Source organism: Scyliorhinus torazame, chromosome 19 (assembly GCF_047496885.1).
Source record: "Scyliorhinus torazame isolate Kashiwa2021f chromosome 19, sScyTor2.1, whole genome shotgun sequence".
Classification (NCBI taxonomy): domain Eukaryota; kingdom Metazoa; phylum Chordata; class Chondrichthyes; order Carcharhiniformes; family Scyliorhinidae; genus Scyliorhinus; species Scyliorhinus torazame.
In genome coordinates, this window is record NC_092725.1 from 115760960 (window position 1) to 115778448 (window position 17489).

General features: G+C 46.9%; 1 protein-coding gene across 2 annotated transcripts in view; it reads right to left on the reverse strand.

Moving 5' to 3' along the window:
- tmem117 (transmembrane protein 117) overlaps positions 1-17007 on the reverse strand; it is a 476044-nt gene extending 459037 nt beyond the window's left edge. Inside the window, exon 1 of one of the 2 annotated variants that reach the window (XM_072485068.1) lies at positions 16680-17007. In XM_072485068.1, coding sequence (XP_072341169.1) covers positions 16680-16722 — 43 coding nt within the window. In that variant the 5' untranslated portion in view covers positions 16723-17007. The remainder of the gene's footprint in view (positions 1-16679) is intronic. The other variant, XM_072485074.1, reaches the window with a different exon arrangement.
- Between the last annotated feature and the right edge of the window lie 482 nt (positions 17008-17489).

A 17489-nucleotide genomic window follows, 5' to 3' on the forward strand; every position in this document is an offset into this window, starting at 1 on the left:
AGATATGGTGTCCTTTCTGATGGAACCTGCACCATGTTTGTTGTATGTTTGTTCGTTTATTGTACATGTTTGTTGTTTGTGAAAGTTTTTTATGACCCCACGCCACCACCCTTTTGACGCCCAATGGCTGTTAATGGAACAAGTTTGTCCACAGACAACCATTGAGAGGAACTAGTTTGTCGGCAGACACCACTCATAGCTACTCTTCTGATTCGATCACGAGAGGCAGCCCCCCACGACGACCATATTCTTACCCATTCTTGCCAGTCGCTCAGGCAGTGGAGAAACGGCACTGGTCCCCGCCCTGCCTGAGGACCCCCCTCTGGTCAGCTACGCTTGGGTAGAGCACATACGGCACTGATCACCGTCCTACCCAGGGATTCCATTTTGGAATACGCACCCCATTTTGGCTCTTTCAGTTCGAAATTCTTTTGTTTGTTTTTGGCGACCCTTAGGTTGCTTCCGTATGCTATTTACATCCTCAAACACTAGGATGTAGATCGCACAGGCTGCGAGACGGCTTGCACTGTGTCAGTATTTTTCTAGGATGTCTTGTCCTAAATATTTGGGTTTTTTTTAAATGAGGGAGTCACAGATGGTGACCGATTATAATGGGTAATTGGCAACAGAGGACAGACAGACGAGATCTTAAGCAAGATAATATCAGATATTATGCTTGTGTCCATAGAACTCCGGAACCTCAGGAACCCCAGAGGAAGAAAAAGAAGAAGGCCGATGAAAGGAAAGATGAAGACAACCTTCATGTTTTTCACCTGGATTTTAGCGGGATCCCTTCAGTTGTGCACGGATGCTACCCCCCTGACCCCTACCACACAGGCCGTGAATGATTCCCACCCCTGCCATACACTGTACCCCGAGATAGTTACCCCCAAGATAGTTACCGACACCCTGACCTGGTGTGACAAGTTTATAACCTGGTACTCACTATCGTACATAGTAGAAGCACTCTTAGTACTGGCGATACTCTGCAGTGTCGGCCAGACACTTAGACTCAGAAAATGGCAAAGGAGAGCCTCCCGCTCTCGCACCCCGGTATACACGTTTAGGTCCCCTATTTTCGGACTTCACCAAACCCCACAACCCCTTGAGTGAATTAAAGTGCATCCATTTTCCTTTGTATGTGTTTTGTTCAATAAAGAAATGTAAACCTCTGTGCTTGACTGCCAAACCAGAGAAACTTGTGTTGCTGCTATTTGTACAGTTTAAAGTGTTGTAGATTATTTTTGATTGTTTCAGTGAGGATAGTTATTGAGGCTAGTTAGAGGTTCCAGTTTTTTAAATTTTGTAATGCATGCCTGAATGTCATAGCGCCCCATAGAGTTTTATAATGATGTATGTATGTAAAATGATTTTAGGTAAAAATTGTGATTCATAGGATAGGGCAGTGTAGTGCCCCGCTTGGTCAGAGAACGAAGATGACACAGTAATGTGATCCTTCACGCTTCGCGTTGAGGATCACAAGGAGGGAATGTAGCCATCTGGGATGGCAACTTCCCGATTACAAAATGGACACTTTGCAAAGATTGCAGGGAAAATGGACAATACTGAGAAAACAAGCAGTTTCAGGGTTTGTCTGCATATTGGAGCCGCAGCTCCCAGACAAGACCAAAACTGCAAACCTATTAGCATACGAATGGCCCACCTCCGGGAACAAAAGAGTAACATTTGAGTAACCGATACTAAGGCAGTCACCCCGGCGCCAGAGGAGACCAGAATAAAACAGGCCAACGGCCACCTAGGACACGCCCAGCCATCAGGGCACCCACCCCTTTATTGGAGGAAATCGATACAACGATTGAGAAACGGCCCAATTAATTGGGACCAAGTTCAAGGCCCACCCAAAAGCGCGCGAAGCCCCTTTTGGGTATAAGAAGGATCCCCCAAGAGAGAATTGCTCTCTTGGCTCCGGCTCTCACCGAGAAGAGACCTGCCCAACAGCTGCACCAGGACAAGTTGTAAGGGCATGGAATGCCCTGCCTGCAACAGTAGTGGACTCGCCAACACTAAGGGCATTCAAATATTCATTGGATAGACATATGGACGATAAGGGAATAGTGTAGATGGGCTTTAGAGTGGTTTCACAGGTCGGCGCAACATTGAGGGCCGAAGGGCCTGTACTGTGCTGTAATGTTCTATGTTCTAAGTAAGTCCAAGGTCAACACACGCTACCAGATAGACGACCTTAGCTGTTATCCCGTACCAGTTCCACCCCAGCAGCCTCAGAACCGAACAACGGCCATTGTTCCTCTTACTGAGTGGGCGCCCGAAACTAAGTATAGGCTTTATCAGTAGTGATAGTTTAGTCTGTAGTATTTGTGCATGAGAATATATAACTGTGTGTGTAAATAAATAAGCATTTGACTTTGAACTAACTAACTGGTGTATTCAGTTTGAAGCTTGTGGCGGTATCGAAAGATACCTGGCGACTCTAGAGCAAAACGTAATTAGAATTAAGGAAGGCAACCATATTGACCGCCATATTCAGAGCCAAATAAAGAGAAACACAATTAGCAAGAAATCCCAGAAAGTTAACATCCAGGTACTGCAAACAATTAGGAGAATAAATAATCTATTTTCTTTTTCAACAAAGGGATATGTGGTGAATATAAAGTTCATGCTTTATGTTAATATTTTGGAGGTAATGTTTTGGGAAGATGACAGCTTAACTGTAGAAAATGGGATGAATGCTGTTAAAACAGCTTTGCGTCTATTATGCTGAAAAAGTGTTGAGCTAAGGGATTGACATCTGGAGAGGTAAGACACATAAAACAGCTGGTGGGCTTACTTAGCTGGAGAGATAATGGCCGGGATTCTCCAATCCCACGGCCAAGTTCTGACGCCGGCGTGAAAAGCGGCACCAACCACTCCGGCGTAAACGGTCCTCGATAATTAGGAGTGCTCCCCTTCGTCGGGGGCTAGGTCAAAGAACAAAGAGATTTACAGCACAGGAACAGACCCTTCGACCCTCCAAGCCTGCACTGACCATGCTGCCCGTCTAAACTAAAATCTTCTACACTTCTGGGGTCTGTATCCCTCTATTCCCATCCTATTCATGTGTTTGCCAAGAAGCCCCGTAAACGTCACTATCGTCCCTGCTTCCACCACCTCCTCCGGCAGCGAGTTCCAGGCACCCACTACCCTCTGTGTAAAAAAACTTCCCTCGTACATCTCCTCTAAACCTTGCCCCTCACACCTTAAAACTATTCCCCTAGTAATTGACCCCTCTACTCTGGGAAAAAGTCTCTGACTATCCACTCTGTTGATGTCCCTCATAATTTTGGAGTCGGCATCGGAGTGGTCCCCGCAGCTCCAGCTGGCGCGGCAGGTCCGGCGGGAGTCCGCGCATGTGTGCTACGGCCGGTGCGAGTTCACGCATGCGCGGCACGGCTGGCATGATTCCGCGCATGCGTGTGTGTTCCCTCCTCCGCACCAGCCCCCGGGCAATATGCGGAGCCCGGTGCGGAGGAACATAGGTCCCACGGAACCAGCCCGCTTGCCGATCGGTAGGCCCCGATCGCGGGCCAGGCCACCATGGAGGACGCCCCCCGGAGCCAGATCCCCCCCCCCCCCCCCCCCCCCAGGGCCGCCCCCCGCAGACACATCTTCGGGACCTGAGTAACCAACGCTGGCAGGACTCGGCCGAACCCGGCGGCCACTCGGCCCGTCGGGGCCCAGAGAATCACCGGGGGGGCCGCTTTCAACGGCACCCGACCGGCATGGCGGCAATCCCACGGGTGCCCGGGAATCGGCGAGCAGGCGTCGGGGCAGCGTGGCGTAATTCTCGCGCCCACCCCCCCGGGGGATTCTGCAAACGGCGCTGGGTCGGAGAATCCCGGCCAATGTCTGCACTGCTTGCAAAGAAATGAAATCCATCTCCCCATGTCTGCGTGGGTCTCACCCCCACAACCCAAAGATGTGCAGGGAGCTAAATTGCCCCTTAATTGGAAAAATAAATAATTGGGTACTCTAAATTTTAAAAAAAGAAATCAAATCCAGAGAGATGTTTTGTTTCGGGAGGTACAGCTAAATTGGCTCAAAAGCATTTAGTGAATCTACATGATCATGGTGGTGGTGGAGATTAAGAGAATTCTCTGCTTTTAATTTATCAGTGTATTTTGCCGGGTGAGGAAATTGGTTGCAGTTTAGTCTCATGTGGTTTGAACTTACAGGGAACTCTTGGGAGCTATAAGCACTTAGGACTCAGAGAAGTCCAAGGGAGCTGAGAAGGTGACAGAGGTTTCTTTGTTCCATGCAGAAGAAACCTTGGAAGACATCTAGACCATAAGACATAGGAGCGGAAGGAATGCCATTCGGCCCATCGAGTCCACTCCACCATTCAATCATGGCTGATTTCAACTCCATTTACCCGCTCTCTCTCCATAGCCCTTAATTCCTCGAGAAATCAAGAATTTATCAACTTCTGTCTTAAAGACACTCAACGTCCCGGCCTCCACCGCCCTCTGTGGCAATGAATTCCACAGACCCACCACTCTCTGGCTGAAGAAATTTCTCCTCATCTCTGTTCTAAAGTGACTCCCTTTTATTCTAAGGCTGTGCCCCCGGGTCCTAGTCTCCCCTACTAATGGAAACAACTTCCCTACGTCCACCCTATCTAAGCCATTCATTATCTTGTAAGTTTCTATTAGATCTCCCTCAACCTCCTAAACTCCAATGAATATAATCCCAGGATCCTCAGACGTTCATCGTATGTTAGGCCTACCATTCCTGGGATCATCCGTGTGAATCTCCGCTGGACCCGCTCCAGTGCCAGTATGTCCTTCCTGAGGTGTGGAGCCCAAAATTGCTCACAGTATTCTAAATGGGGCCTAACTAATGCTTTATAAAGCTTCAGAAGTACATCCCTGCTTTTATATTCCAAGCCTCTTGAGATAAATGACAACATTGCATTTGCTTTCTTAATTATGGACTCAACCTGCAAGTTTACCTTTAGAGAATCCTGGACTAGGACTCCCAAGTCCCTTTGCACTTCAGCATTATGAATTTTGTCACTGTTCAGAAAATAGTCCATGCCTCTATTCTTTTTTCCAAAGTGCAAGACCTCGCACTTGCCCACGTTGAATTTCATCAGCCATTTCTTGGACCACTCTCCTAAACTGTCTAAATCTTTCTGCAGCCTCCCCACCTCCTCCATACTACCCGCCCCTCCATCTATCTGTGTATCATCGGCAAACTTAGCCAGAATGCCCTCAGTCCCGTCATCTAGATCGTTAATATATAAAGAGAACAGCTGTGGCCCCAACACTGAACCCTGCGGGACACCACTCGTCACCGGTTGCCATTCCGAAAAAGAACCTTTTATCCCAACTCTCTGCCTTCTGCCTGACAGCCAGTCGTCAATCCATGTTAGTACCTTGCCACGAATACCATGGGCCCTTATTTTACTCAGCAGTCTCCCGTGAGGCACCTTATCAAAGGCCTTTTGGAAGTCAAGATAGATAACATCCATTGGCTCTCCTTGGTCTAACCTATTTGTTATCTCTTCAAAGAACTCTAACAGGTTTGTCAGGCAAGACCTCCCCTTACTAAATCCATGCTGACTTGTCCTAATCCGACCCTGCACTTCCAAGAATTTAGAAATCTCATCCTTAACAATGGATTCTAGAATCTTGCCAACAACCGAGGTTAGGCTAATTGGCCTATAATTTTCCATCTTTTTCCTTGTTCCCTTCTTGAACAGGGGGGTTACAACAGCGATTTTCCAATCCTCTGGTACTTTCCCTGACTCCAGTGACTTTTGAAACATCATCACCAACGCCTCCACTATTTCTTCAGCTATCTCCTTTAGAACTCCAGGATGTAGCCCATCTGGGCCCGGAGATTTATCAATTTTTAGACCTCTTAGTTTCTCTAGCACTTTCTCCTTTGTGATGGCTACCATATTCAACTCTGTCCCCTGACTCTCCGGAATTGTTGGGATATTACTCATGTCTTCTACTGTGAAGACTGACGCAAAGTACTTATTCAGTTCCTCGGCTATTTCCATGTCTCCCATCACAAAATTACCAGCGTCATTTTGGAGCGGCCCAGTGTCAACTTTTGCCTCCCGTTTGTTTTTAATGTATTTAAAGAAACTTTTACTATCATTCCTAATGTTACTGGCTCGCCTACCTTCAAATTTGATCCTCTCTTTCCTTATCTCTCTCTTTGTTATCCTCTGTTTGTTTTTGTAGCCTTCCCAATCTTCTGACTTCCCACTACTCTTTGCCACATTATAGGCTTTCTCTTTTGCTTTGATGCATTCCCGAACTTGCTTTGTCAGCCATGGCTGCCTAATCCCCCCTCTGATAACCTTTCTTTTCTTTGGGATGAACCTCTGTACTGTGTCCTCAATTACTCCCAGAAACTCCTGCCATTGCTGTTCTACTGTCTTTCCCACTAGGCTCTGCTCCCAGTCGATTTTCGTCAGTTCCTCCCTCATCTATCCTCAGTGCAGCTGGGATACTGGAGTTCAGAGAAATCCAGGGGCAGTGTCAGCTTTGTGCAGCGAGTGGTTTACACATCCGTGGGACGCAGCCTCTGGAGAGGAGATTGAACAATCAGAAGGTGAGCAGTTGATTAGGCAGTCTGAGATGAGCAGCTTTTGAGGGAATTCAAAGGCTAGACCTTCAAAAGTGATGACTTGAAATCCCTTGTGAAGGAGACAGAGTTTTAACATGATCATGTGACTCGCAGACGTCACTGGCATCTTGTTGGGCTGCTGAGAAATCATGGAATCGGTCTTTGTCAGATCTGCCATTTACTGTGCAGTGTGGTGTGTTAATTCATATTTGCCTCGTACTATTTCTAAATGTTCGGGTATGCAATGAATTTATTTTTTTTTTCTGACTTTGTATAGTAAAGTTTATTTTGTTCGCGTCAAATCATGCAATCTTCTGGCTTTATCCTCCTACTGGCTATGGTTTCAAACTTTTTTATTCATTTACGGGATGTGAGGGTCGCTGGTTAGGCCAGCATTTATTGCCCATCCCTAATTGCCCTTCAGAAGGTAGTGCTGAGTTGCCTTCTTGAAGCGCTGCAGTCCTTGAGGTGTAGGTACACCCACTGTGCTGTTATGGTGGGAGTTCCAGGATGTTGCCCCAGCGAGAGTGAAGTAGCGGCGATCTATTTCCAAATCAGGGTGGTAAGTGACTTGGAGGGAAACTTCCAGGTGGTGGGGTTCTCAGGTATCTGCTGCTCTAATCCTTCTAGATGGTAGTGGTTGTGGGTTTGGAAGGTGTTGTCTACATTACTGCAGTGCATCTTGTAGATGGTACACAGCTGCCACTGTTCGTCGGTGGTGGGGGCTTTGAATGTTTGTCGAAGGGGGATCAATCAAGCGGGTTGCTTTGTCCTGGATGATGTTGAGCTTCTTGAGTGTTGTTGGAGCTGCACTCATCCAGGCAAGCAGAGAGTATTCCATTACATTCCTGGCTTGTGCCTTGTAGAGAGCAGGCTTTGGGGGTGAGGAGATGAGTTACTCTATGTAGAATTCCTGGCCTTTGGCTGCCTTGGTAGCCACACTATTAATGGTGACCCCCAGGATGTTGATTGTGGGGGATTCAGCGATGGTAATGCCATTGAATGTCAACGGGCGGTGGTTAAATCCTCTCTTGTAGGAGATGGTCATTGCCTGGCACTTGTGTGGCGCAAATGTAACTTGCCACTTGTCAGCCCAAGCCTGGATATTGTCGAGGTCTTGCTGTATTTAGACATGGACTGCTTCATTATCTGAGGAGTCGTGAATGGTGCTGAACATTGTGCAGTCATCCGCAAACATCCCCACCTCTGACCTATGATGGAAGGGAGGTCATTGACGAAGCAGCTGAAGATGGTTGCGTCTAGGACCCTGAGGTACTCCTGCAGTGATGTCCTGAAGTTGAGATAATTGACCTCCAACCACCACTTCCATCTTCCTTTGTGCCAGGTATGACTTTAACCTGGGGAGCGTTTTCACCCTGATTCCCATCAACTCCAGTTTAGCTAGGGCTCCTTGATGCCATACTCAGTCAATTGCTGCCTTGAGTCACTCTCATCTCACCTCTGGCATTCAACACTTTTGTCCATGTTTGAACCAAACCTGTAATGAGGTCAGGAGCTGAATGACCCTGGCGGAACCCAAACTGAGCGTCCGTGAGCAGGTTATTGCTGAGAAAGTGCCGCTTGATAGCACTGTTGATGACTCATTCCATCACTTTGCTGATGATGGAGAATAGACTGATAGGGCGGTAATAGGCTGGGTTGGATTTGTCCTGTTTCTTGTGTCCAGGACATCCCTGGGCAACTTTCCACATTGCCGGGTAAATGCCAGTGTTGTAGCTATCCTGGAACAGCTTGGCTAGGGGTGCGGCAAGTTCTGGAGCACAAGTATTCAGTACTATTGCCGGGATATTGTCAGGGCCCATAGCCTTGGCAGTATCCAGTACCTTAAGCCATTTCTTGATATTACGTGGAGTAAATTGTCTTGGCTGAAGACTGACATCTGTGATGCTGGAGACCTCCGGGGGAGACCGAGATGGATCATCCACTCGGCACTTCTGGCTGAAGATTGTTGCGAATGCCTCAGCCTTGTCTTTTGCACATTTGTGCTGGGATTCTCCATAATTGAGGATGGGGATATTTGTGGAGCCTCCTCCCCCAGTGAGTTGTTTAATTGTCCACCACCACTCACGGCTGGATGTGGCAGGACTGCAGAGCTTAGATCTGATTTGTTCGTTGTGGAATCGCTTAGCTCTGTCTATTACTTGCTGCTTGTGTTGTTTGGCACACAAGTAGTCCTGTGTTGTAGCTTCACCAGGTCGACTTCTCATTATTCGGTATGCCTGATGTTGCTCCTGGCATGCTCTCCTGCACTCTTCATTGAACCAGAGTTGATCCCCTGGCTTGGTGGGGGATATAACGGGCCATAAGGTTGCAGATTGTGGTTGAATACAATTCAGCTGCTGCTGATGGCCCACAGCGCCTCATGGATGCCCAGCCTTGAGTTGCTAGATCTGTTCAAAGTCTATCCCATTTAGCAAGTTGGTAGTGCCACACAACACAATGGAGGGTATCTTCAATGTGAAGGCGAGACTTTGTCTCCATAAGGACTGTGCGGTGGTCACTTCTATTGATACTGTCATGGACAGATGCATCTGCAGCAGGCAGATTGGTGGGGATGAGGTCAAGTATGTTTTTCCCTCTTGTTGGTTCCCTCACCGCGTGCTGCAGTCCCAGTCCAGCAGCTATGCCCTTTAGGACCTGGCCAGCTTGGTCTGTGGTGATACTGCCAAGCCACCCTTGGTGATGGACATAGAAGTCCCCCACCCAGAGCATATTCTGCATCCTTGCCACCATCAATGCTTCCTCCAAGTGGTGTTCAACATGGAAGAGTACTGATTCATCAGCTGATGGTGGCCAGATGGTATGTTTCGTAGCAGTCAAATACAACTGAGTGGTTTGCTAGGCCCTTTCAGAGGACATTTAAGAGTTAACCACATTGCTGTGGGTTTGGAGTCACATGTAGGCCAGACCAGGTAAGGATGGCAGATTTCCTTCCCTAAAGGACATTACTGAATCAGGTGGGTTTTTATAACAATCGACAATGGTTTCATGGTCATCATTGGACTTTTAATTCCAGATATTTTATTGAATTTAAATTCCATCCCGGGCGGCACAGTGGCTAGCACTGCTGCCTATGGCGCTAAGGACAATCCTGGCCCCGGATCACTGTTTGTGTGGAGTGTGCACATTCTCCTCGTGTCTGCGTGGGTTTCACCCCCACAACCCAAAGATGTTCAGGTTACAGTGAATGGTAGAACCCTCAAGAGTATTGAAAGTCAAAGAGATCTAGGAGTACAGGTCCACAGGTCACTGAAAGGGGCTACACAGGTGGAGAAGGTAGTCAAGAAGGCATACGGCATGCTTGCCTTCATTGGCCGGGGCATTGAGTATAAGAATTGGCAAGTCATGTTGCAGCTGTATAGAACCTTAGTTAGGCCACACTTGGAGTATAGTGTTCAATTCTGGTCGCCACACTACCAGAAGGATGTGGAGGCTTTAGAGAGGGTGCAGAAGAGATTTACCAGAATGTTGCCTGGTATGGAGGGCATAAGCTATGAGGAGCGATTGAATAAACTCGGTTTGTTCTCACTGGAACGAAGGAGGTTGAGGGGCGACCTGATAGAGGTATACAAAATTGTGAGGGGCATAGACAGAGTGGATAGTCACAGGCTTTTCCCCAGGGTAGAGGGGTCAATTACTAGGGGGCATAGGTTTAAGGTGAGAGGGGCAAAGTTTAGAGTAGATGTACGAGGCAAGTTTTTTACGCAGAGGGTAGTGGGTGCCTGGAACTCACTACCGGAGGAGGTAGTGGAGGCAGGGACGATAGGGACATTTAAGGGGCATCTTGACAAATATATGAATAGGATGGGAATAGAAGGATACGGACCCAGGAAGCGTAGAAGATTGTAGTTTAGTCGGGCAGTATGGTCGGCACGGGCTTGGAGGGCCGAAGGGCCTGTTCCTGTGCTGTACATTTCTTTGTTCTTTGTTTGTTCTTATGTGGATTGACCATGCTAAATTGCCCTTTAATTGGAAAAGTATTAATTGGGTACTCTAAAAAAAATGTTTAAGAGTTTAAATTCCATCACCTGCCATGGTGGGATTCGAACCCGGGTTTCCAGATCATTATTCTGTGTCTCTGGATTACTAGTCCAGTGACAATACCACTATGCCACCGCCTCCCCTAACTTTGTCTACTTTAAACAAAACATTCCTGGTCGATAACCAGATCATAACAAATTTCGGAGTAAGTAAGTCTTCCTGCAATTATACAGGACATTGGTGAGGCCACACCCAAACTACTTGTGAGCAAGTTTGGGTCTCCATCCAAGGAAGGGCATCTTGCCCTAGAAGCAGTCCAATGAAGGTTCACTAGACTGTTGCTATGACGACCGGATTGTCCTATGAGAAGAGATTGAGTAAACTAATCCTAGACAGAAGAATTAAGGCAATCCAATTGAAACATAAAATTCTAAAGGGCTTGTAAGTGTAAATGGTAAAAAAAATGCTTTACCTGGTTGGAAATTGAGAGCACAGGGTCACGGTTACAGATTAAAGGATCGGTCACTTAGTGACGGAGAGTAAGAGAAATTTCTTTACTCAAAGGTTTGCAAATGTTTGAAATTCTCTACCCCAGACAACTATGTATATATACTCAGTCGCAGTGTATTTTCAACTCGTGTGCTGATTGGATTTTGGATGCTAGGCAATTAAGAGATATGAAGGAGGTAGAAGAAGGTATTCAAAGGCAAAGCAGCCTGAAGGACTAAATGACTGACCCCCAGCTCTTATTTTTGTGGTCTTCTCCATAAAAATGGCACCGTATGATCCAATTTCTAGGCCAAAAAGGTGGCTTTTGGTACTTTAAGATAGGGTGGACTGGGTACACTACAACATACATGGCTCGCCAGTCACCAGAGTGAACAAAGTTTTTGGTGTGCTACTGAACCTGTATCCATATCAGAATCCATTCTGCTGTACCCCATTTAGAGAAGCAAATAGACAATGGATTTAGCTAATCAATATGACTGATACAATAATAATCTTCAGAGCAAAGAAATATGGAAAGAATCTCTACCTTCCAACATTTCTTACTGTTCATGTCTGCTTTGCCCCTTCACACAGTGCTCTCTCTCTCTCTCACTCTCTCAAATGTGACTGGTATCTCGGTATCGGCTAATACAGTTTTACATTACAAAGAGTTTCTTTTTGCTGGCAGCCTTCCATCTCATAAGACAATGGTTTGCACTATGGTGATCAGCTCTGTGTTAAGCGTCACCAGTTACGGCTCAAGAGGCACACTCCGGCATGGCAGTCCTTGCCACGTTTGCTGCAGCGTAGGAACGTGGTCTGAGAGGGTGCTCCATTCACTGCCTCTGGGCTCTCTTCGCCAGCTGAGCTTTTCATTTGCCTCTTTTAATGCCCTTCCAAACTATCAGCCTCTAAATGTCACACCCATCAGTGACTACCTTCCAGTTGTACGTATCAATGTCTGTTATTTTCATATCTCATTCGCAGGTGTCCTTATAGTGGAGGTATGTACGCCCAGGAGATCACGTGCAGTGGTCAGTTCACCATACCAAAGGTCTTTGGGTGTACGGCTGTCACCATCTGATGAAGGTGGCCAAGCCAGCACAGATGTTGTTGGTTTAGCAATGCATGTATGCTGATGGAGTTGCATGCTTCAGGACCACCAAGCTGGTGACCTTGGCCTGCCTGGAGATGTCGAGGAAACAGTGGAGACAGCGACTACAGGAAGTGTTCAGCCTTTTCTCCTGCCTACCTTATGTTGTCCAGCTCTTAGCACAATAGAGGACACAGGCTTGCCGTGGGCAAAGCTTCAGGATGAATGTTTTGGCTAATGTCCAGATAACCTGCCTGAACCCATCAACCAGAGGAAACCTGTACTTCTGCAGCATCTGCACAAATGTCTCCGTCAGCGGGAGAGGCAGAGTACCCGGGATGGACGCAGTTTGTTGTTCTCAGTCAGGTTGCTGTTGTCCCACACTCGCCTCCTCAGTTTGAACATAACAGCCGCAGCTTTTATGAAGCATGTTGATTTCAGCATTAAGGGTGATTGTGGAGCCTACATATGTGAAGCTATCAACAACCTCCAACATCACATTGTCAATACTGATAGATGGTGGGATGGTAACATCCTGCCTTCCTGATGCTGATAGTTAAACCAAACTCTTTAGAGGCCTGAGAGAGTCTGCCCGCTTGCTGCTGAAGGTGTTCCTCAGTATGGAATGCAAATGTGGTATCATCAGCAGAGAACAACTCTGACGAGGAAACGGCACATCTTTGTCTTGGGTCTTTTGTAAGCAAGGCTGAACGCCTTTCTGTCAGTTCTGGTATGTAAATAGACACCCTCTGTAGTTGACCTGAAGGCATCTGACAGCAGCGAAGAGAAGAATATGCCAAAGAATGTCAGTGCCGGAACGCAATCATGTTTGACTTCATTGTGAATCTCAAAGGGTTCCTATTGCTCCATCATAGCTGACATTACCCCCATAGCTGATCTTTCTCGTCATATCTGACCGTTCTCACCTTAGCTGACCTTTCCATCATAGCTGACCTTTCTCACCTTAGCTGGCCTGTCCCACCTGAGCTGACCTTTCCGTCATAGCTGACCTTTTCCACCTTAGCTGACCTTTCCCATCATAGCTGACCTTTCCCACCTTGGCTGACCTTTCCCACCTTAGCTGACCTTTCCCATCATAGCTGACCTTTCCCACCATAGCTGAACTTTCCCACCAATAGCTGGCCTTTCCTGCCTTAGCTGATCTGACCATCGTAGCTGACATTGGCACTTTAGCTGACCATTCCCACCTTAGTTGAACTTTCCCGACATAGCTGACCTTTACCGCCTTAGCTGACCTTGTCTACCTTAGCTGACCTTGCCCACCTTAGCTGACCTTTCCACCATAGCTGACCTTTCCCACCTTAGCTGCTGTTGCCCATCACAGCTGACCTTTCCCCCCATAGCAGACCTTTCCCGCCGTAGCTGACCTTTCCCACCTTAGCTGAACTTTCCCACCTTAGCTGATGTTGCCCATCATAGCTGACCTTTCCCGCCATAGCTGACCTTTCCCACCTTAGCTGAACTTTTCGGCCTTAGCTGACCATACCCATCATAGCTTTTTTAAAATATAAATTTAGAGTACCCAATTCATTTTTTCCAATTAAGGGGCAATTTAGCGTGGCCAATCCACCTACCCTGCACATCTTTGGGTTGGGGGGGACGAAACCCACTCAAACCCGGGGAGAATGTGCAAACTCCACACGGACAGCGACCCAGAGCCGGGATCGAACCTGGGACCTCGGCGCCATGAGTCTGCAGTGCTACCACTGCGCCACCGTGCTGCCCTCTACCCATCGTAGCTGACCATTCCCATCAAATTGTCATGGAAACGGGAGATCGCATTAAGCAGCTTCTACAGGCAGCCAATTTTCTCCAGCAGATTAAAAGAAGTTTGTGTAGATCCTACAGAAGTACTGGTTTCCCATGCTTGATGAGTTCAGACAATAATGCATTAGTACCTGCAATTTTGCCCATGGCAAGTGAGTCAGTAACTTTGCTGAACTTCTGCACTGTGGGTTCGATATCCAGTTCTGCCATGACAGACATATTGTTTCTAAAGCTCCTGTAGGGAAGATCTTTCTAGGTTGACCGTATTCTCCTTAGAGTAAATCTCAAGGTTATATTCCACCCATCTCTCCAACTGTTTGCTGCGATCAGTAATGGCTCCCCTGTCTTTGATTTCATTGGAACCTTTTTCTTTGCTGATGGACATGTTGCCTTTTTTCGATCCCTTTACTTTGATCCCTTTACTTTGACCCTAGCATTCCCTGTGTCAAAAGACATTTTGATATTCTGGTTAAGTTGTGATCAATTATCATTGGCGCACCACCTAGCAGACTTATGATATAAGGGTAGCTTTCAGAGCAAGTACAAGAAACATCTAACTTCCATCTTCCAACATTTCCTACTGTTCATAACTGCCTTACCCCCCCCCCCCCCTCACCCCACCGACACACACAGTGCTCTCCCTCTCTCGCTCAATCAGAGTGATCAACCATCCCAGATTTTGCAGGAATATCCCAGAATTTGGCTATCTGCACTGCTTCCCAGGTCTGAGCTTCCCAGTATGTCATTTGCTCTAGATTCCGCTGAAGTCTGAACATTTAGTGTCTGCGAATCCTCACTGTGTCATTCCGCAAATGCAGATCGGAGCCCACACAGCCATGAGCACCAGCCAGCACTCTCTTCGGAGAGTTATTCAGCTTTGGCATGTGGGTAGTTTGGGTTAGGGGGTATTCAGCAGGTGTCAGTGGGTTGGCGGTCGGAGCCGGCAGCAGCAATCTCAGGCCCTATTCAGAGCGAGGCTGGCTACAAAGCTAATGTCAAGCAGTAGAGCCACAGGGCGGCAAGTTGCACAGTGGTTAGCACTGCTGCCTCATGCCACTGAGGACTTAGGTTCGATCCCCGCCCTGGGTCACTGTCAGTGTGGAGTTTGCATATTCGCTCCGTGACTGCGTGGGTTTCACCCTCACAACCCAACAGATGTGCAGGGTAGGTGGATTGGCCTCACTAAATTGTCCCTTAATTGGGGAAAAAAGAAGAATTGGGCACTTTAAATTTTAAAAAGCAGTAGAGTCCATCTCGGGCCCGAGTCCTGCCTCAAATCTGAATACCCTCCCCTGATTCCTACTGACCCAGCAGCCCAATCCTCCTGCGGTCCGGTCCCTCTTAGCGAAGTGTCCCTTTTTTTCCCCCAGAATTGGACACCCTACCCCCGATCTTCTACCTTGTGTGGTATCTAGGTATCAGTTAGGTATCATAGAATTTACAGTGCAGAAGGAGGCCATTCGGTCCATCGAGTCTGCACCGGCACTTGGAAAGAGCACCCTACCCAAGGTCCACACCTCCACCCTATCCCCGTAACCCAGTAACCCCACCCAACACTAAGGGCAATTTTGGACACTAAAGGCAACTTAGCATGGCCAATCCACCTGACCTGCACATCTTTGGACTGTGGGAGGAAACCGGAGCACCCGGAGGAAACCCACGCACTCACGGGGAGAATGTGCAGACTCAGCGCAGACAGTCACCCAAGCCGGGAATCGAACCTGGGATCCTGGAGCTGTGAAGCAAATGTACTGTCCACAATGCTACCATGCTGCCCACGGTTAATATAGTTTTGCATTTAAAAAATGTTTTAACAATGTTAAATGTATCAATGACAGCATAGCCAATCACTGGGCTGGTGAGATGCAAATTGACACAAAATTCAGCCTTTTTGTTTACCATGTGGTTGCAAAAATTAGAAATTCATAACCAGTGAAATAATCCACTGTGAAAACTACTGCGTGACTGCGTGGGTTTCACCCTCACAACCCATCATCACAAACATCAAACGCAAAGCTTACCAATGTTTTCTTTTCCCAAGTTCTGTACTTTAACTTGCAAATTTGGAGTACCCAATTCTTTTTTTCCAATTAAGGGGCAATTTAGCGTGGCCAATCCACCTCTTTGGATTGTGGGTGTGAGACCCATGCAGAAGTTGCTAATTTAACAAGAGATCAAGTGCAGTCTGCTTAAAAATTGGGCCTGCAGTGATAATCATTCCATAAATGAACATTTCCCATGATCATGCGCTTTTAGGGCAATTAATATTTACCTGTCCAAATACAATGATTTAACTGATAATTCCTGTAAAAAAATCCTAGACTATTTCCTCTCTTTTTTGTCAATTAAAACTGGTATAATCTGTGTCTTTTTAAAAAATAGATGGGCAATAATGTTCCACAGCTAAGCCTATTGAAATCTAAAATATGCCCAGATCATTATATTTAATTTCCAACAAAAGAGTTGTGCACTGTATTACAGGTGCTATTGTACACGTCCAGACCGAGATTTCAGAACAATCGCTATATTAAGTAGAATTTGGCAAGGACATCTGCTAGCTTGCTACTTTGTGTAAGCCTGAGCCGGTAATAGTATTAGGGCCTATTTTACTTTAAGTCAAACATCCATCCAATTCAGGTTTATTTGCTAAATGTAATTTGTTTTGATTCAGTTTTAAACCACGGGTTTTGATGTCCTGTGCCCTTACCTTTCATGTTCAAATTCCTGCATTTTTTGCTGTCCTGATTCATGTCCTGGCTTTACAAAGCTTTCCTTTTTTTTCTCTTCTGTTGTCTCTGTGCTCTGGGCTGTGTCAGACTGGTGCATTTGTGGCAGTCACTGTGTGGTCATGCAGCCTTCTTTCCATTGGCCTCTTGTTTTAGCCGGGATTGTGTTGTACAAAATCTCTGGGCTGAATCATTTCAGTCAAGCACTGAGCCTCTACTGTCCTTTTCGTTTTCCACACGCTCGATATTTAGATTATATTTCAGGAGCTATTTATCATGCTAGCAGCTTGAAGATTTGTCAGGTTTGTAAAGCCACACTCTTCATCCTCAGTTTAAATGAGTATTTATAGAAATTCCCTGAGCAGGTGAGGGTTGTGTTATTGCCGTACAGGGTAACTAAGCATCATTACAAAAGGAGGGGCAGCTGCTCTTTTAGCTGATCAGTTAAAGCTGTATTGTGACAAAATAATTATTTTTACATTTAAAGCACGTCCTAAAATAATGCTGCTCTGAAGTAAAAAATTATTTTAAATACCATACAGCTTTAATATAACGCTTTTAGTAAAGGTTTATCTTGTGCGATTGATTTGCTGTATTTGACAGCTTTTGGGCAAAATTCTGTGATCCAAGATCGATTCTCCGGCCCGGATGGGCCGAAGTCCCGCCGCTAAAATGCCTGTCCCACCGGCGTAAATTAAACCACCTACCTTACCGGCGGGACAAGGCGGTGCGGGCAGGCTCCGGGGCCCCGGGGCGTGCCCACACGGTGGCCTGGCCCGCGATCGGGGCCC